The 23,100-nt window shown below is 45.6% G+C and overlaps 1 protein-coding gene and 1 long non-coding RNA gene across 4 annotated transcripts; one reads left to right on the forward strand and one right to left on the reverse strand.

Moving 5' to 3' along the window:
* Window positions 1-286: 286 nt before the first annotated feature.
* On the forward strand, window positions 287-21,487 carry xpo1b (exportin 1 (CRM1 homolog, yeast) b). 2 transcript variants are annotated; one of them, XM_035532705.1, is made up of 25 exons: window positions 287-692; window positions 3,438-3,597; window positions 3,951-4,052; window positions 7,030-7,102; window positions 9,436-9,497; window positions 10,854-10,898; window positions 11,101-11,282; window positions 11,427-11,475; window positions 11,668-11,787; window positions 12,420-12,548; window positions 12,753-12,911; window positions 13,922-14,119; window positions 14,296-14,434; window positions 14,671-14,852; window positions 15,208-15,364; window positions 15,853-16,016; window positions 16,704-16,838; window positions 16,930-17,113; window positions 17,455-17,561; window positions 17,772-17,966; window positions 18,436-18,604; window positions 18,996-19,130; window positions 19,548-19,707; window positions 19,848-19,944; window positions 20,418-21,487. In XM_035532705.1, exons 2-25 carry the CDS (start codon window positions 3,472-3,474, stop codon window positions 20,562-20,564), a joined length of 3,216 nt encoding a protein of 1,071 aa, XP_035388598.1. In that variant the 5' UTR covers window positions 287-692; window positions 3,438-3,471; the 3' UTR covers window positions 20,565-21,487. The 2 variants fall into 2 exon arrangements, with proteins under 2 accessions (XP_035388598.1, XP_035388597.1); XM_035532704.1 differs by having other exon boundaries at window positions 3,466-3,597.
* LOC118242335 lies at window positions 2,772-8,394 on the reverse strand. Of its 2 annotated transcripts, none has more exons than XR_004776779.1 (4): window positions 8,329-8,394; window positions 7,314-7,440; window positions 3,260-3,360; window positions 2,772-3,150 (listed from the first exon to the last, which is right to left on the reverse strand). It is a non-coding gene; the product is annotated as an uncharacterized LOC118242335 (long non-coding RNA). The 2 variants fall into 2 exon arrangements; XR_004776778.1 differs by having other exon boundaries at window positions 3,250-3,360.
* Window positions 21,488-23,100: the final 1,613 nt, after the last annotated feature.

The raw sequence follows: 23,100 nt of genomic DNA on the forward strand, positions 1-23,100 counted from the left end.
ATATGTCTACAACGCATAGCCCTCGAAACAAATGAACTACTCTGCTCGACAGCAGTAGAAATTAAAACTCCATTCTGCTTCAAGTCTGTCTTCTTTTTCTCTAGAAGGGCGGAGCTGTAGCGTGGGCGCCCAGAAAAATTGAGATTGATTGAGAAGTGTGCGCGCGTATAGCACTTCCGCATAAACGTTACCGCTGTGAATTTCAACCAATCGCGTACTGGGATGGGCGTGACGTTAATCCAAAATTTTCGCGGCGACATCGGCTGAAAACTAAACCGAGATGGAATCTCCCAGTCTGAACCGGTTTCAACCAGTTACGAGTTTGTTGCTTGTGAGAAGACGAGGCACAGGTTTCACAGTCTCTAATAGCGTCCCGCTGCAAAAAATTCTTCAGTAAAGACAAAAATTGTTAATCAAGGTTAACTTTATTTCGTAAAATGAGTCGGACTGAGAAAATACCTAGCTCGCTGTGATTGTTAATGCCGAGTCCACATCGCAGTGGTCATAATCAACCAACTAGCTTAGCTAGCATACTCATATAGACTGTGGCTAATCAACGTCTCAACATACTTCTCTGCCAGCAGGCAATCTTGTTCCTCCAGGCATCAACGACACTGGAGCTAGCTAGCTAACATAAGATTTAGCAACTCTGGCAGAAAAGCAGACCTTTCTCTCAAAGGCTTGGACTATCGGTAGGTAACTGGGGGTTAAATGTATTTACAGCGGCACTATTTGCTTGGTTCGTATTCACGGTAAATTGTGTAGTCAACTAGTTAGGTTAGTGCTGTGAGTGTGTTTTCTTTTAACTTTTGAGTTTAAACTCTAAATGCAAGGGAACTTTGCAGATAGCAAAGTAAGTGAACGTTAACTAGCTAATGATGTCTCGGGTCTTCAGAGGTTAGCTAGCTTAGCTGCTAGAGATGTTACGGGTGTGTGGCATGGCTTGTCAGAGATGCGTGACATAGCTAACGCTCGGTTAGCTGGCTTAGCTACAACGAAGGAGTATTTTAAGACCTCCATAACTTACTAGATATTACGTCTAGCCAACGCTAGCTAATTAGATTAATAGAAAGCCAGATGGCTGGTAAATGAATAAACAAACGTATCTAGCTGGCTAGCTAACTACTGAGTAAGAGCATTTGTTCCTGCGGTTGAATTTATACAATGGCAACTTCGTCCTATTATTGCTCCGGCCATGCTTCTTTTAAGTTGCAGCAGATCGGGTTAAAGCTTCCACTTTGCCCGAGTGTGCCCCGTTAACGTGAAAGACAAGTCCGCTCTCGGTGCGTGGAAGTTGCTGCTGCTCTGGTGGGAGGGGTTCGCCGCCGCCGTCGTGTCGTCCGGGGAAGGGGGGGGTTCGCGAAAACGTCGGGCACCCCCGCCTTTCCCTGCTTATTCGCGCACGTAACCAGCGGCTGCGGGTTTTTGAGTAAACACAGCGTAGCTCAAACAGCGAACAGCTGCATTGTTGCAGTTTCTAAACGCTACTGTTGTATTCGGACTGTGAATGGGCGATGTCCTAGGATGGTTCGAAAGCTGGAAATAGTGTCCAGGTTGAAATAAAGTTGGCCCGCGGGGTCAGCGGATAAATTTGGAGTCACTGTTGTCATGACGTTGGAGATCGGTGTAAAGTCGTTTCCTCGTCAGTTGACGGTGTCTGTAGCTCTGAGCATGTATACCACGTTACAAGGAACTGCAGCGTTATGGCAAGAATGACTGTTTGCCCATTTTGAAATTCCGTATGGAAGAAAGTTGATGGCTAACTTGCTTAGAGACGCGGGAGAATCGAAACAAATTAAGTAGTTAAATCCAGCAGCACTGTGCTTACGAAGGGCATGGTTACACCAGCGATCATAGCCTGAGGTTGTATTTCTCCGGACAGCCAAACCCGTAAACCCAATTAGATTAGGTGCCCTAAAAACTTTTAAAAAACAAAAAAAAGAAAACAAAACTATAGGTAATGCCTTTGTTCACGAGTTTCACGTTCATCTACAGCGCAATGACCAAAAGCTAGTTGCTTTTCACAGCTAAAAAGTAATGTTATTGATTCATTGCTGTCAATGTTTGACCCCGTGTCGACTAAGGAAGTCCACTGGGTCACTAACGGGTTCCTTTACAGAAAATTATCCATAGTTTATCTTCCAAAAGTACTATAAATGGCACAGTGCGTAGAAACCTGTTTCACGGTTTTGATTGACCCAGTTTTTTTTCCTTCACTGTGGGTCGCAGTGGTGGATTTACAATGTTGTGTTTAACGTTATTGTTATTTTGTGTTTACACTGGCCTTCAGACGGAATTAGTAGTAGGCTACGGAACCGATTAGGTAAAATGTGATGTATTCATTTTGCGTGCAGAAATCGCTGAATATAAAACCAGCACTGGCTGCTGCATTACGGATGCGTCGGTGCTGCCACGCCCATCTGTGACAGATGTAAACAGTGTGACGTCAAGGAAAGGGCTAGTTTGCACGTGGTTTCATTGAGAAAATAAAGTTCAGTCCTCGCTTTTCTCGCAGACACGCCAGAAACCTGACAAACCTGAACTATACATTGAAAGCATTGAGGTGTTCGACCTGTTTGTTGCTTGTCCCATTTAGTCATTTTTAAAATTAACCTCATCATGTATGCGCTTCTTCATATCTGAATACGAGAGTGTTCAGTTAAACAGTTAGAGATGCTCATGGGTTGAACTGCCAAATGTGTTATTTTGTAATCATTATTGTAATACTTGTCTTTGATGTAATTATACTCTGGAAGCCTGCAGTATGCAAATTAATCAAATCAGCATTATTTTTAATTGTGTGGTGTAAACATTCTGGACATCTCAGGCATTCAATTAAACACAGCATTCACATGATTTGATCACCATAAATAATTTTCGTCAGAACAATGCAAATCAATCTACAGACCTGTGGTTTACATGCATGTTTTTTACATTGCAAACCATGTTTCAATTGTAGTGAGTAGTGGTATAATCACAGTATGTTTTTGTGAATATCATGCAGCCTTACTCAGTGATCTTATTCTGAGACATTTCTTCGGTCGGTATCAGCTAACCCAGTAGCAGCGTCGTATCATGTTCCATGTCATCACATTCATAAAGACCTGATCTCAGAAACCAAAGTTTGGTTTATATAGGTTTGTGTGTGACCTGTGGAGCAAAGCGGTCAGGAATGGATTAGAATTTGTGACCTAGATCTCTGTAAACAGTCCAGAAACCTGATCTCATATCTGCACTCTTGCTGCATACCTCAACACACCGTGTATGTCCCAGTGAGAGCGCTGCCCCACTCCATAGCCTCGTATCCATTTAGACAGGAAGAACATAGAGAACAGGTCCCTCTCACACCTGTGGAAAGCCCTGCAGTACAAAAATTGGGAAAATGTTAGTTCATTTCAAATGTCTTTTCCCTGCTGGATCTTTCTTTTCCCCCAAAGGACTCATCAGCCCTCCCTGTCCCTACAGAGCTCTATGCCAGCAGTTATGACAATGTTAGCCGACCATGCAGCCAGACAGCTGCTGGACTTCAGTCAGAAACTGGACATTAACCTCCTGGATAACGTGGTTAACTGCTTGTACCATGGAGTCGGCCCACAGGTAAGAATAATTTTTGAAATAGTTTGTGGACCTGCAGTTGGTTGACTCAAGTGTCTTTTTTTCAAGCCTGAGTTGTTTGTGTGACTACATGCTTTAATGGCATTGTGTGTTTCTTCTGTCAGATGAGACTGGTGCTTGAATTTGAACACCAGATATTTGTGAACTTCTGCTCAGACTACTGGGCTGCATAAAAAGGAACAATAAACTTGCAGAGTTTGTTTCAGTAGTTGCATATCTATTTCATCTTTCCATTTATCAATTGATTAAGCACATTTGATGTAGTCCAAACTGTCCAGTAAATCTGTGCCAAATGTCTGTGTAACCTGCTTTGGTTATGGTTTTGTTTTTCCTAGCAAAGAATGGCGCAGGAGGTCCTCACACATTTAAAGGAGCATCCAGATGCGTGGACCCGAGTAGACACCATTCTTGAATTCTCCCAGAACATGAACACCAAAGTAAGCCTGCCCCTCCTGACAGGTTGCTCCAGCCAGCGGGCCCATGCCCTTCGGGCTCTGTGGGGTGTGAGTGCTGGACAGGCTCTGCCCCCTTTTATGGTGGTTTTCACTGTGGGGACCAGAAGCAGAGCCACCAGCAGCACTCTCAGCCCCACAGGCTTCATGACGGCAGGCCCTGACCTCTACTCTGAGGAAGCGCTGATCTGATGAGACTCAATATCATACAGATCTTTGGGGAAATTAGATAATGAATTACTGTCACCAGATGAATTATTTCAAACAAACCGTAAGTAGCTGCCTACGGCACAGGTGGGGAGGGCATGTTTTGATTCGTGTTAGTTTGGTGTCATGGGTTCAGTTATTTTTATATAAAGTCAAATCTTTGATGCCTTCTAAAATTTGGGAGTCCAATAAACCTGACCTCCCCGCACAAGTTAATTTCTTAATTAGAAGTCTGTATGAGGCGATCAGGTGTTAGTGAAAGGTCAATTCCTTTGGGCTGTTGGCTAATTTAAAATGCTGACAGGGCCCTTTGCAGTATGCCTGCCCACTCGGAGCCTGTGCCGCCATCCTGTCTCTCAAGCCCAAACGGTCATTTGGTCTTTGTGCCGATGGGCATAACTGAAGGAGGACCACTTGCCATTAAAGCCTCAATGAGGAATCGCTGAAACCCATAGGCCAGTTTTCAGTGTTGAGACCCCGAGCCATTTTGAACAGCTTCAGTGGGCATATTGCACTGCACACTGTGTCTGTTTCCAGTGTTCTGTGCTAGAAAGCTCAGCACTAATCCTGGTGCAGCTGTTTCCACTGATCCCAATTGGGGCTTTGATTTACTCAGCAGTTTTTCATGCTCTATGGTGGTCGGGATGGAGTTTTTCCCCCAGTTGTTTACGAGGCTTCCTCAAAGTACTGGTGGCTCCATTTGCTTTTTATGTATTTGTTGATTTGGTTTTTTGTTTGTTTGTTTGTTTGTTTGTTTGTTTTTGGGCTTGCTGTACGTGTGCTCTTAACCCTTTATACTAATGTTTGGAGTGGATTTGTCAGTAGTATTTCATAGTTTCATAATGTGCTGCCCAAAATGTGAGAACTTTTCCTAAAAGAGAAAAGGTAAAAACTCTTAAATTTCTCATGCAGATTTGTCATACATTTCAAAGTCCTTCAGAAAAACAAAATGAAGAGAAGAAAAACTGTAAAGTATGTTAGTAATTTGGATTTTTTTCCACTACGGTTTCTTTTCTCTCTTTTTTTAATAACATTGTTAAGAAACAATACAAAAGAACAAACAAAAACACCACCACAAAGAGAATTTCTTAATTGAAATTGTTCATATTTGATTATTAATGACAATGTTCCATTATGTTGATTGCTTGTAATAGGAAGAAAAGGGGTGTGTCTTCCTGTGCACCTTGACACAGCTAGGCTTTGGGCGGCAGGCCTCCACAAGGTCTACCTTTTCATTCCCTTATACTCAATTCTGCTCTGCATCCGTTTTCATTGCATTTGCTTCTCATCTGGAGAAGGGAGAGCTAAGCAGCATCTCAGAGCAAGTATCTGATCCAGGAGCAGTTGCTCCTTTCCTACGTGGCCGTGTTTTTAGGAGAGGCTGGGCCTAGATCAGAATTCTTGCTCTAAGATATGATGTTCTACTCAGTGGTATGAGGCAGGTGGCAGGTATTGCTCTAACGAGGTGTAGGGTAACGAGGTGTTTCAGTTGTAGGGATCATTTCTCTGCGAGTCTGTCTCTGTTTTCTTTTCTCCCTCCTTCTCCCTCACTCTCACTCTGTATTGCACTTGTCTGTTTTGGCCATACGTTTCTCAGTTAGAAAGATAGAAAGACATATCCTAGAAACATCACAGCTTTGGCACTGATGTAGCTCAAAGGCTGGCACATTCAGATGTGAGACGTCAGTGCCGTGCTTGGATTATTCTACACTGATTTTCTTTTGCACCCCAATGGTGCACCTTGAATGGTATTAAAAGTAAAGGCCTGTTCAAGTGCTTGGGGTTTCACATGGTAAAAGATGGCGGGATATGACCTGCAGGGTTTATGGCTCCCAATGTCCGCTTTTAATCACCTTCCTGCGAGTCTTCTGTTGCACATCAGCTCCTCATTTCATCTGCCCTCGTTCTGACCTTTTTCTCCCCTGGTAGCTTACAGTCATTGATCCCTACAGCTGAAATACTGTTGATGCTTAAAACACAAATGGCAGTAACACAAACTAACGTACCCAAAATTCTCACAGTTCTGTAATATTAAAATAAAGGCTTGTGAAGCATATGAGTGTATGAAACCAAACCTGTGATTTGTCTTGCTGTTCCTGAGACCCACACCAGCTGAAGGTGAAAATCTCAGGCGTCTATACATTTTTTTGTTTATCTTTCGTGTCTCCAGCCCCCCCCCCCCCCCCCCCCCCCCCCCCCATAGCGTTCTTCTAGTGGTGTGTTAATAGTAGCCGGTACATGTAAAACTGAAAATCATGTTGTAGGGAGACGAACATTGATGCTCTCTTATCTTTGGTTATTTTCAGTATACAACGTTTAGACATATATTTTCCATTTTCTGGGTTCTCAGGCTTCCTGCACAGTTGTGGTTGGACGCAGCACCGTCTTGTTCGCGACTAACTGTTAGACTTAACGTTTCCTCTCCTGTCTTTCACTTTCTGGTGTGAAACTGGCAGAAACAGCAAAACTTCTACAGGCTTCAACTCGCATACACCAATTCTTTAGGAAGATTAAAGCAAAACCATAGGAATTAACACACTGAAATTAAGCCTGCATGAAAGAGTATGTTCAATCTGATTTAATTCTTTATAAATAAATAAATAAAAGTGTATTCAGGCAGTGACAATTTCCTTTTTCTTTTGTTTTGATTCATTATTCTGAAAAAAAGCACAGTCCAGCAAATAGCTCATGTGGTTAGCAGCTTCTTAAGGCTGATGGAGTCGTTAATATCTGCTTTGTTCCCTTGATATTACAGTACTATGCTCTGCAGATTCTGGAAACAGTTATTAAAACAAGATGGAAGATTCTGCCCAGAAACCAGTGTGAAGGTAAGGTTTGTTTGTTTGTTTGGTTGGTTGGTTTTTTACTCCCTATATAGCACCTGCGTTTTCCCAGTTACCTGTGTGGCTTTACAGTTTTGACCAGCTCTAGATCAGAGACTTGTCTGAAATTGTCTTGTGGGACCTGTTCTAGAAGTGTGTGGGGGGGGGGGTTATTTTTAATAAAATCTAAAGAAATATGAAAAAATACAATAAGAACCTTTCTTCATTTGAATGCCAGCTCAGTTTCACTTGCAAGCGCCACACGGTCAAAGATCGTATGGGCTTACACCAGCGCCCCTTACTGGTCCGAGTAGTGCACTCCATTTGAGTTTCCCTCCCTTTACCTGTAGAGGGAGCACAGCCGAGGACACACAGGCGATTAACAAACAATGAAAAGGAATTACAAAGTAAACACAACTGCACACACGTAAGTGCATATATGCTTCCTACACTGAATGATGTTTTGGTTTCCACTCTCGCACCTGATTTGACTTATCAGCTCATTATGACGCCCTTTAATGGCAGAAGCCATTGTGCGAGAGTAACATAAAACGCATTAGCGTGCTGTGGGGCACTAGGCATGGCACCCACTGCCCTTACTATCTTATTTATCCTATCTATTTGATAGCTATTGATCCTGATTGCAGGTGAAAAGGCAAACTATAACTGGACAGTCTGCATGGCGAGTGTCCAGTGGCCTTTAGAAATAAGTGTACCATACCGTGTGTGGTCAGCATACAGACTGAGCTCATTCAGATGAAGTTGCCAAGAGTTTAAAGCGGCAAGCTGTAAAATGCGGGGAAATCGGTCTCTAGTGTGCAGTAGAATGGGGGGGGGAAAGCCCCTAATTTCACTCCCCTTCCTGTGGAAGAGCCTGTGTGTTCGTGTGGGTCATGTATGGGTACGTTTAGTTCACTGAAAGGTTTTGAATTGTGAAGAGACCATCTTGGCATATAAATATCTCCAGTACAGTTAGATGGTGCAGTGACCTCCTGAAAAAAAAAGTAGACTGCATTATATGAACAAATTTGTCTCCAACTATTGAACTTAAATTTGCATGCTGCATTCTTGGGGGAGACACCCATTTATAACCGTCATGCAGATGCCAAGCTTAGCTGTCCCCCTGGGGCTTTGGGGATCAGTGCTGTAGCGTTTCTATCAGCACAGAGCGATCACAACAGCACGCACGCATGAGGTCTCTTCATGTCACCAATATCTCTTATGTAACTTACCGTATGAGCTCACCGGTGGAAACCGAAGTGATGAAGTGGTCTGAAGTCAATCACATAACATGAGAGGTGGCAACACTGGTGCGAAGCTACAAGACAGCACGAAGCGCGTGATCTGAGCATGGAAAAAGTTCAGCTCTGCTCAACTTTATGCAAATGAGCCCTGGTGCATGATGAAGTTCTCACATCCTCAGAAAGACGCTACTCTGACCTTTGGTTCGTAATGAATATTTGTACCGTTTGCATTAAAATGGCAGCTCATTGTTGCTGTCTGGGTTTCCAGTGTTGTTTGATGAGTACTTATTTATATACAGGGAGTTCAATATAAAAAAGAGAAAGAGGTATGGACTAAAGTGTCAGAGAATGTTGTGGTACCAGGTGAGCTGAAGCTGTTCACATGTTTCTAAGTGATATGCCAAGATAGAAAAATCTCTATAAAACATGTAGACCAGCAGGCGAGTCAGTGTAACTTAAATGCGCACCAATTAAAAATGTATTTCACATGACCACAGACTTCAATCACATGATGTCTGGAATCACTTGCTTGGAAACGCCCACCAGAGACGAATCGCTTACCTAACATGTGAATCTGACTCAAGGTTCTGATTTGCTGCATTGACTCCTGGAAGAGCTTTCAGTCTATTCAAATATAAAGATGGATATATCTGTAAAAACGTTTTGACATTGTGTTCATTTTAGGTTTTCATTGCATGTTGGAACCCAGTGGACCTTATTTTAAAACTGCCATTTTGTTAAGTGAAGTGGACTTGTACTGTGCGGCTCCCTCTACTGTTTCTCACATGTACTACACGTTGGCTCTATCCTGGGGCCTTTCACGCGCTTTAGCAAAGCATTTTTGTGAGGATGTTTTTCAGTTTTAACTCTCAGTTCTTTTGATGCTTCTGTTCCTTCACCAATGTTCATATCATCTCTTCAGTTCTTTTGATGCTTCTGTTCCTTCACCAATGTTCATATCATCTCTTCAGTTCTTTAAGTCGACAAGCTGGAGGACACTACGCCACATGCCGTGTTCGCCGCTGTTCTCTGCACTGCTGGTTTCAAAACCCCTAACCACTGTCACATTGCATCCTCTCCTCTGCTTGTGTGCAGGCATTAAAAAGTATGTTGTTGGGCTGATTATCAAGACGTCGTCGGATGCAGCCAACGTGGAGGTGAGTACCGCTCCTCGGGCTAGGGTTCATTACAGACGGCGCCATATATCACTCGTGTATTATCGCGATATTGGCTTTCGTTGTAGTGATTTCACAGAAGGCTGCAATATGTACACGTAATAAATCGCCACACATTTTTACTGTGCTGTGAGCATCCTAACTAATCACAGGAGTTTCACATGAGTGCTCTATGAGTGGATAATAGTTGTAGGTAAATTTGTTAAAAATAACAAAGGCCGATCCATGTCGTGTCGGGCGTTCACAAAAGTGTTTTTATATATTGCAAGATGAATCGCAGTTGCAATGGCTTCCATCTGAAGGTCCTGACACCCTTCATCAATGTTTGGAGCGGTTGATCCTCATTCCACCTGAAACATCATCTGATATCAACACTGGATCCCCTTCAGTTTGCTTACCATCCCAAAAGGTCAACAGAGAATGCCTTTATCACTGCATTAGACTCTGCCTTGACTAATAGATAACAGGAATTCCTATGTGCGCTTACCATTGATCAGTTTCAGCTCAGCTACCCATCCAATCTGATCTCCAATTTTACCAATCTTGACATTGGCACCTCCCTCTGTAAAGGGACCTTAGATTTCTTTACTAACAGACCACAGTCTGTTGGGCTGAATAATTGCAGCTTCTCCACCCCCCCCCCAGCTCCATAATCAAGTACACAGATGACGGGGTGGTGACAGGTTGTGAAGGTGAGCGATCCGGCAGGGAAGAGGTGCAGCGCCAGTCAGTGTGCTGTACCAACCACGGTCAGTCCCTGAACACCCAAAACGTTACAACAGATGTCTTGAGCCCAGCCACCTTCCACTGAGGACAGTCTAGAGGGAGGCTTTATCAAGGACATCTCGCATCCCAAACGAGGACAGTCCTGCTCTCTCCCGCGGACGCGGCCGGCCACTCCTGTCCCACCTGGAAAGCACGGCAGGAGTCTCTCCCATCAGGCGCTGTGGCGCTCTGCCGCCCCGGTCTCTTCACCGACCCTTGAACTGCTCCGTGCACATGTGATCAATTCAAGCCCGTCCACGCAGGCCTTACACTGTAATGCCTGTGGCACCAGTCGTTTATGGCGCCGGACACGCGTCCGTTTCCCTTCACCTGGTTCTCTCGTGCTTGCTGTGCACTTCGCTGACATTCTTATTGCGCCTTGCTGTTATTCGTACCCTCCTTGTTTGCCTTATATACACAGCTATTGGCACTTCCTGACTACCTGTGTTTCCGTGACTCTGTTACTTGGAACAGTGACAAAGCTGAATCTAATCGAATGCGCAGAAACACCATCGCTGTATTTATGTCCATTCCTTTTGATTAGAGTGTTTTTAGAGTTTTCTTGTATTGCAGAAAGAGAAAGTGTACATCGGAAAGCTCAACATGATTTTAGTTCAGGTGAGTACTGCATATAATCAGTAGTCATAATTATTGTCTGTCATACCTCCCCTTAGCAGGTATCTGGGGTTCGATTAATTAAACTCAAAAAAATGTTTTAAGGTACCTAGCTGGTTGGTAAAATTTACGAAAGACTCCTCGTGTGCATACTTGTGTGTTTCTAAATAGGCTTGTTTATGCTTGTTCTTGGCATGTTGGTTAGATCCTGAAGCAGGAGTGGCCCAAACACTGGCCCACGTTCATCAGCGACATCGTGGGGGCAAGCCGCACCAGCGAGAGCCTCTGTCAGAACAACATGGTCATCCTGAAGCTGCTCAGTGAGGAGGTGTTCGACTTCTCCAGCGGCCAGATGACCCAGGTCAAGGCCAAGCACCTGAAGGACAGGTGAGGCCCCAGGCAATGGGCGCTAGGACCAGAGATTTAGTGTAGGAGATGTAGAAGCGCCCTGAAGCACTCCAGTTGCGGTTTGTTTGTCTGGCTGTAGTAATCACTACTGCAGTGTAACCGCCTCTTCTCTGCTTCCCACAGCATGTGTAATGAGTTCTCCCAGATCTTTCAGCTCTGCCAGTTTGTGATGGTTTGTGAAGTTTATGCTCGTACTCTCACACACATGCATGCGCACACACACGCATCCAAAATCTTTTGAACTTCTCACAGAGTGAATTTAGACTTCTTTTTTTTATAGCAATCCTACATAATTGATCAATGTTTTCTCCTTTCTAAAATCTGAATTGCTTTTAAATGTATTTATTTATTTACCACTTTACAGGAAAACTCCCAAAATGCTCCTCTAGTGCATGCTACCTTGGAGACCTTGCTACGCTTCTTGAACTGGATTCCGCTGGGCTACATCTTTGAGACCAAACTTATCAGCACTCTGGTGTACAAGGTAGGAGAGACAAGGCCGATACTCCCCTTTTATTACACCCAACCACTGATCTCAGATCAGTGCTCTTGAAGTCATTTGTTTATGCCGAGGCTTTTCAGATTGAAATCCTTTATTTGTGACTGCTTGCTTTGACACTGAGATTGTAAGTAATGACATGTAGCACGGTTGATTAGAACACTGTAAACATGGAAGAAGCGTAAGTCATAACTTTTTATATTTATCATAACACTCAGGCTGACACACAGCACAGTTTATAGTCACACATTCTTTGTTTATAGTTAGCAGCATTTTAGTTAGCAGTGACGTGGTCTGGAACAGTCGATAGGTCAGGACTCTCTGCCCTTCGAAGCTTGGCATGTGTAATATTATGGGTTTTATAAAGGAGGGCTTAAGCCCAGATTGAGAGTGTGTGTGATTTGTGATTGTAAACCTTAGTCTGCAAGGGGCATGCAGCATCCAAGATGTGTATCTCTAAAAGTGGTTCTGAAAATCCCTATTCTGAAGGTATGAAGATGTCATGCCCAATTTGAATCTTTGGTGGTCATTAATCTGTCGTCTTGGACCATGTGGCGTGCCTGGCCTTCTCCACCCCTCTCCTTTGTCCCCTCCCTCGCTCCTGTTCCCTCCCGCAGTTCCTGAATGTTCCCATGTTCCGCAATGTCACTCTGAAGTGCCTGACGGAGATCGCAGGCGTGAGCGTGAGCCAATATGAGGAACAGTTCGTCACACTGTTTACACTCACCATGATGCAGCTCAAACAGGTAGCACACACAACACCTCGGCATGCCATGAATCGACGTAGCCAAGTAAAACTACAGCCAGAACAAAACAAAAAAAAAGAAACTACACATGTGCATGAACACATACTTGAACATACGCATAGATGCACACATACAGAGCAATGCAAAACAGGTACCCCACACACTCACATTCTTTGAAATTAATCCATGTGCTGTGGTTTGCAGATGCTGCCTCTGAACACGAACATCCGTCTGGCGTACGCAAACGGGAAGGATGATGAGCAGAACTTCATCCAGAACCTCAGCCTGTTCCTCTGCACTTTCCTCAGAGAGCACGGGCAGCTCATCGAGAAGAGGCTCAACCTCAGAGAGACGCTCATGGAGGTACACACACACACACACACACGTACCTGGGGGTGTCCCTTATGAAGACGTGTGTGTCTGAAACCTATCGGGCGCCGGACACCCAACAGCTCAGGACAAGGAACCAGCTTCCAGCCTAGAATCTTCTCTGTGTTCTGTGAAGGCTGGGAACCGAGGCAGAGAAGAAGCGGGCGGGTGGGTGGGGTGGAGGTGGGAGGAGTCAAAGCAGGAGGCTAGGGTGTGGTCACATGCTACTATGTGCAAGATATGGATGTATAATGTGTTAGGGTGGACTCTAGCAGATCTAGTTATGGCAGCACAGCTGAAAGGGTAGAGCCAAAAGTTCACACAGATATGAGGCGTTCTGAAACATCAGAACTCCTCATCTCCCAGCCAGCAGACTTGAGTGATAAAATGGATAGTGACAGCATTACAGCATCCAAGCGTACCTTAGCCCTCAGCGCCCCTGAACCCCCAGATCTGCAATTTTACCTAAGATGAGAGGTGTTCAATAAAATATCTGACTAGGTTTTCAGCCTAGTCATAATTACTGAGACTATGATCCCAAACCCTGAGATAGAGTTCCTTATTCTAGTACTAGATGACGGCTTTTGAACGGAGCAGACCATTCAGTGCCGTGCGGGTCATTAGAAGAAAGTTCACTGCGAAGTTTTACTGTGAGCCGGTTCATTGTAGATGAGGGATATCCATATGGAGGTGCCACACACACCAGGCAAGGCAAGTTTATTTATATAGCACTTTTCATACAGGGAGCCCCTGATGGAGGCGCAAACACACTATAAGGACACGTTAGCCTCACGGTTGGTATCCATCTGTAAAGCGTCTTTGAGTCTGAGAGCGGTGCTACACTAATGCAACTAAGAATAATAAGGTTTTGGAGGTTCTGCCGTAGAGTTTATTGTGTGACTCTGGTGTGGAGCATTTAAGGTGCAGGTGTTGGGCTTAGGGCCCTCTTCCATCCTGTGGTGAGTGTGTGATGTCAGGTGCTGTGGCCCATGTCGCCCCTTCAGGCCCTCCACTACATGCTGCTGGTGTCGGAGGTGGAGGAGACGGAGATCTTCAAGATCTGCCTGGAGTACTGGAACCACCTGGCGGCAGAGCTGTACAGGGAGAGCCCCTTCAGCACCTCCACCTCCCCCCTGCTGTCTGGGAGCCAGCACTACGACGTCCCCCCACGCAGACAGCTCTACCTGCCCGTCCTGTCCAAGGTGGGGAGATCACACACACACAAAGCGTCTCTCCAGCCATTCATGCATGACAGTGGTGCTTCATGTACTTTTTGACCTGTGTGTGTTAGTGCAGTGATGGTTCTCTTCGACCTGTGTGTAAGTGTATATACGTACATGCGCATATGTGAACGTGTGTGTTCGTGCGTGCGTCCCAGGTGCGCCTGCTGATGGTGAGCCGCATGGCGAAGCCCGAGGAGGTGCTGGTGGTGGAGAACGATCAGGGAGAGGTGGTGCGTGAGTTCATGAAGGACACAGACTCCATCAACCTCTACAAGAACATGAGGGAGACCCTGGGTAAGCACCCACACACACTTACATGCGGTTCCTTCAGCATTCACGCATCCGGGCACCCGTATGGTAGATGGTAAAACATCATAGCCAGCTTGTAAACAGATTGCATCATATTGGATCACTGCTGGTTTTCTTGGCCCTTTTATTTATAAATCTTCTTCTTTTTACCTTCTCTTGCCCATCTCCCCCTCTCTCCACACCACCCCCACCCTTCTCTCGCTCTCTCGGTGTGGGTGCAGTGTACCTGACCCATCTGGACTATGCAGATACAGAGCGGATTATGACGGAGAAGCTCCATAACCAGGTGAATGGGACTGAGTGGTCGTGGAAAAACCTGAACACGCTGTGCTGGGCCATCGGCTCCATCAGTGGAGCCATGCATGAGGAGGATGAGAAGAGGTTCCTCGTCACTGTCATCAAGGTATTTCTCTCGCACGCACAGTAGCTCACTTGGTATAACTAAGTACTCCCAACACCATGGTCATTGTTCAAGCCCAGGAATCCTCTACTAATCCCATACTAATGCAGATGTAGGTCGCACTGGAGAAGAGCATCTGCCAAATGCTGTAATGTTAGAAAAACTGTGAATGTTAGAGAAAATGCAGCACTGCCCCTAACTTCGTAGGTTCTACTCAATATTTCTACTCTAAAAGATTTTTTAAATGTGTAGTTTGATGTATTCCACATGTTTGTGACCCTTAACTCCCAATTTAATGTTTTATGCCATCTGTGACAACCAATGTAAAGCTAGTTTAACGTGTTTGTGTGTGTGTTAGGACCTGCTGGGATTGTGTGAACAGAAGCGTGGGAAAGATAACAAGGCTATCATTGCCTCCAACATCATGTACATTGTGGGCCAGTACCCAAGATTCCTACGCGCACACTGGAAGTTCCTCAAGACTGTGGTGAACAAACTGTTTGAGTTCATGCATGGTGAGTTATCTAATCCTTCTGCTGGGACTGACAGTGTTTACTGACACCGTGCTTTATGCAGTTTCCATTTCAGGGATGTTAAGGTATACGTTTGTTGTACATTTGTTCATTAATCATTCCTACATGGCAGCCCCAGCAAGGCTAAAACATCCTTCACAGTGGGGCTGTGTTTACATTATGTACAAATGTAATAAAAAAAAAAATACAAGCACTTTTCCATGTGAGTCAGCGAGGTAGCCTCTGTCTGGTCTGATTGGGTGAGATGAAAGTCTTCAGTTTGGCTTTAAAAAAAAAAATTTAAAAAAAATTGGTCCAGCTGCTCATTTCAGTCGGATGGGTTAGAAAATGTTTGAGTTCTATTAGGTGTGTCTGCTTTGAGTATGGTATGACAATGCTAAACACAGAAACTTTTTTTTCTTCTCTCTCTCTCTCTCTCTCTCTCTCTCTCCCTCTCTCTCTCTCTCTCTCAAACTCCCTCCCTCCCCCAGAGACCCACGATGGAGTACAGGACATGGCCTGCGACACATTCATTAAGATCGCCCAGAAGTGCAGGAGGCACTTTGTGCAGGTGCAGGTCGGGGAAGTCATGCCCTTCATCGACGAGATCCTCAACAACATCAACACCATCATCTGTGACCTGCAGCCGCAGCAGGTTGAGTTTGCAGTTTCTGCCCTGACGTCAGGGGAAAAGCGGGTGCAGTAGAAGCCCGAGAATCGTTCAGACTGGTTCTCTCCTCAGTATATATCTGTTTATAGTGTTGTCCTCTGTAGCGCCTCCATTTGTATTCTCAGTTCCTGCTCAAGCATGTCACCTTCGAGTATTTGTGTATGGCAGTTTGCCATCATGCTCATTGCAAACAAAAAAAAAAAAAAATGCCTTTCAGATAAATTTGCCAGTTAGCTGAATGGGGGTGTGTGCGGAATTTTAGGATGGCTCGGCCAAACGTCGCTGCTGTCAGACAGGTTCAGGTTGAAGTTTTGTGCCTAGTAGTGTAGCGTTGTCAATCACTAATGTCATGCAAATGAGGACAAAAGGCAGTTGCACCATATCATGCAAACAATAAAATACACCAACGTTGCACACATATGAATGAGGAAATGTGTTAGTGCGACAGCACTGTAACATGTTCAGTCTGGCAGTTGGTTTCATGAATTTGTCCAGTTGTCTTTGGGAAGGTCGTGTAATACTGTTAACCAACTGAGAAGTTTGGCTGAATCCACTGAGCATGTTTCATTTCTCTTTTCACCGCTCGCGTTCTTTCTTTCTTTCTTTCTTTCTTTCTTTCTTTCTTTCTTGTTGTTCTCGCGTTGTCCGTTCTCCGCGCACGCTTGCGCGCAGGTGCACACGTTCTACGAGGCGGTGGGCTACATGATTGGCGCCCAGACGGACCAGGCTGTGCAGGAGCACCTCATAGAGAAGTACATGCTGCTGCCCAACCAGGTGTGGGACAGCATCATCCAGCAGGCCACCAAGGTGAGGGTGCCCCCTCACGCGCCCCCTGACGCCATAAGCCGCAGTGCCGTGCCCCGTGTGTGTGAACACCCTGTCTGTGTCCGCTGGCCAGAACGTGGACATCCTGAAGGACCCGGAGACGGTGAAGCAGCTGGGCAGCATCCTGAAGACCAACGTGAGGGCGTGCAAGGCCGTGGGCCACCCCTTCGTCATCCAGCTGGGCCGCATCTACCTGGACATGCTCAACGTCTACAAGTGCCTCAGCGAGAACATCTCTGCAGCCATACAGACCAACGGTGCTTTGGGAGGGCGTGTGAGCGTGGTGATGTAGCACTGATGGTGGAGCACACAGAGCTCCTACTAATGGCCCCTCTGATGATGCAGGGATTTGGCAGGAGACAGATTAAGAATAGCTTCTTGCTGGGCTACTTGAGGCTCTATATATAAATGCACCGTAGAGAGAGCAAGGAGCCGTAGTGCATTTTGCATAGAAACAGAATCCACACAGAGATGTGCACACGCACACTGCACACGTCAAATGATATTACTGCCTTATTTCTGTTTTTGTGTATTTTTCTGGTCCGTGTGCGCGCGTATGTGATTTTTGTGTTGTATATATTTGTGTGTGTGTGTGCAGGTGAGATGGTGACAAAGCAGCCTCTGATCCGGAGTATGCGCACGGTGAAGAGAGAAACTCTCAAACTCATCTCAGGCTGGGTCAGCCGCTCCAACGACCCACAGATGGTGAGAAACGAACAGAAGCACGTATATATGCCGAATCGCTATAGTTTCGCTTTAGAACAGTCTGCAGTTCAACTGTTTCCCTGCCCCCCATGTTTCTGCTTCCTCACCCACCCTAATGTTTATTTAGCACGTCACCTGCTCACGTGAAAATGCCCAAACGCATGTCGCTCAGAGAGGCTGAGCTGTGCTGTGCATGCGCTTGTTTCTCAGGTGGGTGAGAACTTTGTCCCACCCCTGCTGGATGCCGTCCTCATAGATTACCAGCGGAATGTTCCTGCAGCCAGGGAGCCCGAGGTGCTCAGCACCATGGCAACCATCGTAAACAAACTGGGCGGCCATATCACGTCAGAGATCCCACAGATCTTTGACGCTGTGTTTGAGTGCACGCTGAACATGATCAACAAAGTAAGACCTTTCCCTCTGTCCCCAGAGCACCTCTTGTACAAATATTGCAAACTGTATGTTTCACATGATAAAACCCAAACACTTGAAGCTGAAGGACAGGTCAGGTTTTAATACGCTGCTGCTGTGAGCAAGTGTTTGGTGCAGAAATGTAATCCTGGATCTCTTTCAGGGATCAATTTCCTTCATGAATTTTAGACAATTTGGATAAAATAAATATAAGTCCCTTTACTGTAGCTGGAGCTGACCTGCTCGGACTGGTATACTGTAACTAGATCAGACGAAACCAGTTTGCTGCGAGAATCTTCAGACACATGGACAGACTGCTTGAGAGATGGTTTATAAACTCACGGTGTAATTTTCTAAAATCAGGTTTTCTCTCAGATTATAATCCTAGATTATGATCCTGGGTTGTAATATGGAAATCTAGTGTGTCCACTTCTGACCTGGGTTTTTGCGTGCGGCCATGCAGGATTTCGAGGAGCATCCCGAGCACCGGACGCACTTCTTCTACCTACTGCAGGCAGTGAATTCCCACTGCTTCCCTGCCTTCTTGGCCATCCCGCCCGCCCAGTTCAAACTGGTGCTGGACTCCATCATCTGGGCCTTCAAACACACCATGAGGAACGTAGCAGACACAGGTGAGGCTCTACCTCCACGCTGGCGAAGGTGGGGAGTTTTTCTGGGGTTTTTAGTGAAACATAGGTTAAAAGATTAGGCTTTACAGTAGCAGAAATGAACGTTGTGCTCAGATTGCTGTTTGTTTTTTTTTTTCTTTTCTTTCTTTGTATCATCATCGAGGATGTTGGCATGTGTGCGTGATTTACCACACCGCACATGTAAATGTAGTTGTGTCAGTGGGGAATGCAGCGATGGTCTGCTCTGGTACTGCTCCACCCCCCTGCCTACAGTCTCTCTTTGTTCTGTGGGATGCAGTCAAATTTCCCATATGAGGGTTGTTGGGCGTGTGATATGAAATGTAAATATTACTTTAATTTTTATGAAACAAATTTTACTTGTGTTTGTGTGTAGGTCTGCAGATCCTGTACACATTGCTACAGAATGTGGCCCAGGAAGAGGCTGCAGCTCAGAGCTTCTACCAGACCTATTTCTGTGACGTACTGCAGCACATCTTCTCTGTAGTGACGGACACGTCTCACACAGCTGGTGAGTGGCCCGATGAGCACGCGTGTGCACAAAACAAACGCGCGCGCGCACACTCCGAAACGCATACAAATGCCTGCATAAATACACACACTTCACAAACCACAGCATTCAATGCGTTAGCACTGAATTTAGTGTCAGCATGGGATTACAGAGGCCATGTGGGGTTTATATTGTGTTCCTGTGGGGTTTATAGCGTCAGCATGGGGTTACAGAGTCCGTGTGGGATTTAAAGCATCAGTGTGGGGTTACAGAGTCCGTGTGGGATTTAAAGCATCGGTGTGGGGTTACAGAGTTCGTGTGGGGTTCTGGCAGGTCAAAACAGGTCATTGATATTGCAGGCTTGAGCCTCCTGACGACTGGATACTAACAGCCGCTTGTACATGTCTGTGCGTGTGTATGTGCATACATCTCCTGTAGGGCTGACGATGCACGCGTCTATCCTGGCGTACATGTTTAACTTGGTGGAGGAGGGGAAGATCAGTGTGACTCTGAACCCTGGAAACCCTGTCAGCAATCAGACCTTCATCCAGGAATATGTCGCCAATCTGCTGAAAACCGCCTTTCCTCACCTGCAGGAGTGAGTCTGCACTTTCCTCTCTTAGACATGAAGGGGTCATGTGCCCAGCATTGGCACGAGACCAGTCAACTGTCTTTTAACACCAGTGTGGGAGGAGCTGCTTGGTCCCAGATCCTGACGACTGGTTCTGTTGTGTGCAGTGCACAGGTCAAAGTGTTTGTGACGGGGCTATTCAGTTTGAACCAGGACATTGCCGCGTTTAAGGAGCACCTAAGAGACTTCCTTGTGCAGATCAAGGTGAGTGTCACGCCTGCCTCTCCCACACTGGGGGTGGGCCAGTGCTGTGGGTGGTGGCATGGCATTATATCAGAGAGATTCCAGGGTTTCGTGGGAGTCTAGGTGCTCTCGGGTGTACTGACTGGGCTTAGTCCTGTGTGGGTGCTGCACACAAGAGGTTTCTCAGTCCTTCAGAGGATCTCCCTTCGGTTGTCACTGCTGGAGAAGCATTATGTTGTTGTGCTACATACTGGACACTGGGGGGGGGGTGTGTGTGTGCGCGCGTGTGTGCGCAGGGGTTTTTGCGCGTGGGGGTGTTTAAGTCTGGGTGGGTGGTTTTTGGAAGTGTCCTGGCAGTAAGGGCCTGTGAGATATTGGGTGTTAAATGCTCTCTCTCTCTCTCTCTCTCTCTTTCTCTCTCTCTCTCTCTCTGTGTGTGTGTGTGTGTGTGTGTGTGTGTGTGTGTGTGTGTGTGTGTGTGTGTGTGTATACAGGAGTTTGCAGGTGAGGACACTACAGATCTGTTCCTGGAGGAGCGGGAGGCATCTCTGCGCCAGGCCCAGGAGGAGAAACACAAACTGCAGTTGTCTGTCCCTGGAATCCTTAACCCTCATGAGATCCCTGAGGAGATGTGTGACTGAACACATGCGCCCTCTATACACACATATAACACACATGCCCTCTATACACACATGAAACATATAACACACATATGCACAAACACGTTTTGTGCTGGCACCTTAATAGGACTAAACACATTTCTAAGGACAGCACTGTTTATGCTGTCTGTCTGGGCCCTGTAAGTGTGTGGGTGTGTGTGGTTGTGTATGTACATATATGTGTATGGACGAGAGGGGGGTTGTGGGTGTGTGTGAGAGAGAGAGAGAGAGACTTCCTCCTTTGTAGACACTGTCTCTTGACAAAAACAAACAATGCCAATCTGTACATGATCTCATCACCCAGTGGCCCCTTCTGCCTAATCTGCATTTTATATGGACACTTTTTGTGTAATACCTTTCCTTTGGAACTCAAGCTTATGTTTGTTCGGTTAACCTCAACGCTGCATGGAGTTTCTTCAGAACTACGTGTTTTCTCTCTCTTTCTCTCTCTGCCTGTCCCTCTCTCCATCTGTTTCTTCTCCTTCCACATCATGGTTGTATAGTCTATATAAATGAGGGAGTGCAGTTTTTGGAGATGTGGTGCAGTATATGGCACATGTTCCTGCAGTGGTGAGGAATATCACGTTTGACCACAGAGGCTTTGTCCCTGCATAGCTACACATACAGACAGATTTAACCCAGAGCTGGGACAGGCACCGTAAAGCAGACCCACACGAGCCCTCTGTACTGCCCCACGGGGACACTCGGTAGCGCCCCGTACGGCTACACATCCGGGGCTTTGTTTCAGTCAGATGAAGAAGCAAGTATGCAGTTCATCTCATGGAGACAGTGGGCGATGGTGGGGGTCTGTTCATCAGTCCTGCTGCGCTGGTCGTTGAGAGTAAAAACTTGGCTCACAGCTGCTGGCCTGAGCTCAAAAGCTCAGCTGGAATCAGATGCTTCCTGTTAGTGAACTTGGCTCAAGGCTCATGATTACTTGCTTTAAAGCAGACCTGCTTCTTAGTCAGAATTGTATAATCAGATTCTGTTTTCAGACCGATCACGACCAGAAGTACGAGTCCGCAATACAATTTGATTGCTTGTTTAGACGTAGCTGAAGATTCCCGATCACTGGGTGGGTGGGTGTGTCTCATGACACATGGACTGGGTAAAGAGCAGAGAGCTCTGCATTCTATAGCCTGTAGAGGTATGTTGAGCTCACTCATTGGGAGTGATGGATGGATGAGTTAATGAGTGGATGTGTAAGGGGTGGATGGAGGTGCGATGGATGCTGCAGGCCATGTGCAGCGTGTGCCTCTGGGTGGTGCTCTGCGGACACTGTCCTACTGCTCTTTCTCCAGAAGACGCATCCCCACTGTCCAATAGCGTCCAATTTACCATGGGAACACGTGGATATTTGTTTCGTTTTGTGTGTGTGTGTGTGTGTGTGTGTGTGTGTGTGTGTGTGTGTGTGTGTGTGTGTGTGTGTGTGTGTGTGTGCGTGCGCTGTCGCATAGCCGACGTTGGGGGGGGGGGGGGGGGGGGGGTTTGTTTTCCTCAATGAGGATGGTGGCTCCTTTTGTGAGCTTTCATAAAATTCATTAAATCGAAGTTTAAAAGAAAGTGGTCGAAATATTTATGGGTTTATTGTAGGCTGCGTCTTTATACCTGCTCTCAAGTTACTCACCCGGAGACAGAGGAATTTTTTTTTTTTTTTTTTTTTTTTTTTTTTTTAATTGTACTAATTTACTTTGTTTACCATGCTGTAGTGCTTTAAGACACTACTTAGAGCAAATTTTTTAAAAAACTCTCAGTTTACATTTTTTATTATTATTATTATTATTATTATTATTAAAGTTCATTCTAAATGAAAGGAAATGCAGAAGCAGGAATGCTGACATTCTCAGTAGGAAAAGAATGTTCCAGATCCAGCCCGTGGCCCTCTGTGGCCACTTCCCCTTCTTTAAGGGTTACGTTTGATGTGAAACTTTTTTGAGCAAATTAAAGTGAAAAGAATTTTATAACCATGTTTTGTGTACTCCTTTTTGTGTCTGGTTCTGGTCAGAAATGGCGTGTTTGTTTATTTAAATAATCACTCCTCCAACAAAAGTAGTGTGTGAGATGCGTGTTTGTGAAGAATCTGCATTCTAATACATGAAACCTAACATGAGCCAGTTTGCTAGTGAGAGAGGGGGCCATTGCAATGTGAGGTTCCAGCCCAAATCAAATATAGCCAGACAGTGTCTTCAGAACAAGTGTAGCAAACCAGGGTGGTGGTATTTAGGATCAGGGTAGGAGTTCATTCTGGCTGTCTTCTGAAAGCAAAAGGCCTTTTCTGAAAGCACTGGTTTTCAGAAGAATAGAAGCAAGCTAACAAGTGTGTGGTGGTGGGGTGCACTAGTGGTTGTGAAAACCACTTAGTTTTTCATTTGAAACAGCTGTGCACGATGTTTTCATCACCTCAACCCACTGGCAAATTATAAACATTCATGGCTTGATGTAAAATTATATGTGCAAAGTAAAGTCTTTTAAAGCCACTGTGCCTGCTTGTAACCATTTTAATTCCTTTATAAGTCTG

This window comes from Electrophorus electricus, chromosome 13 (genome assembly GCF_013358815.1).
Source record: "Electrophorus electricus isolate fEleEle1 chromosome 13, fEleEle1.pri, whole genome shotgun sequence".
Taxonomy (NCBI): Eukaryota; Metazoa; Chordata; class Actinopteri; order Gymnotiformes; family Gymnotidae; genus Electrophorus; species Electrophorus electricus.

Excerpts from the sequence above, each read along its gene's own strand:
- xpo1b (XM_035532705.1), top strand. The coding sequence starts at position 3,472 with ATGCCAGCAGTTATGACAATGTTAGCCGACCATGCAGCCAGACAGCTG. Across the intron at positions 11,283-11,426 it reads GCCAAGCACCTGAAGGACAG|CATGTGTAATGAGTTCTCCC; the intron begins GTGAGGCCCCAG and ends TGCTTCCCACAG. Across the intron at positions 12,549-12,752 it reads CCATGATGCAGCTCAAACAG|ATGCTGCCTCTGAACACGAA; the intron begins GTAGCACACACA and ends TGTGGTTTGCAG.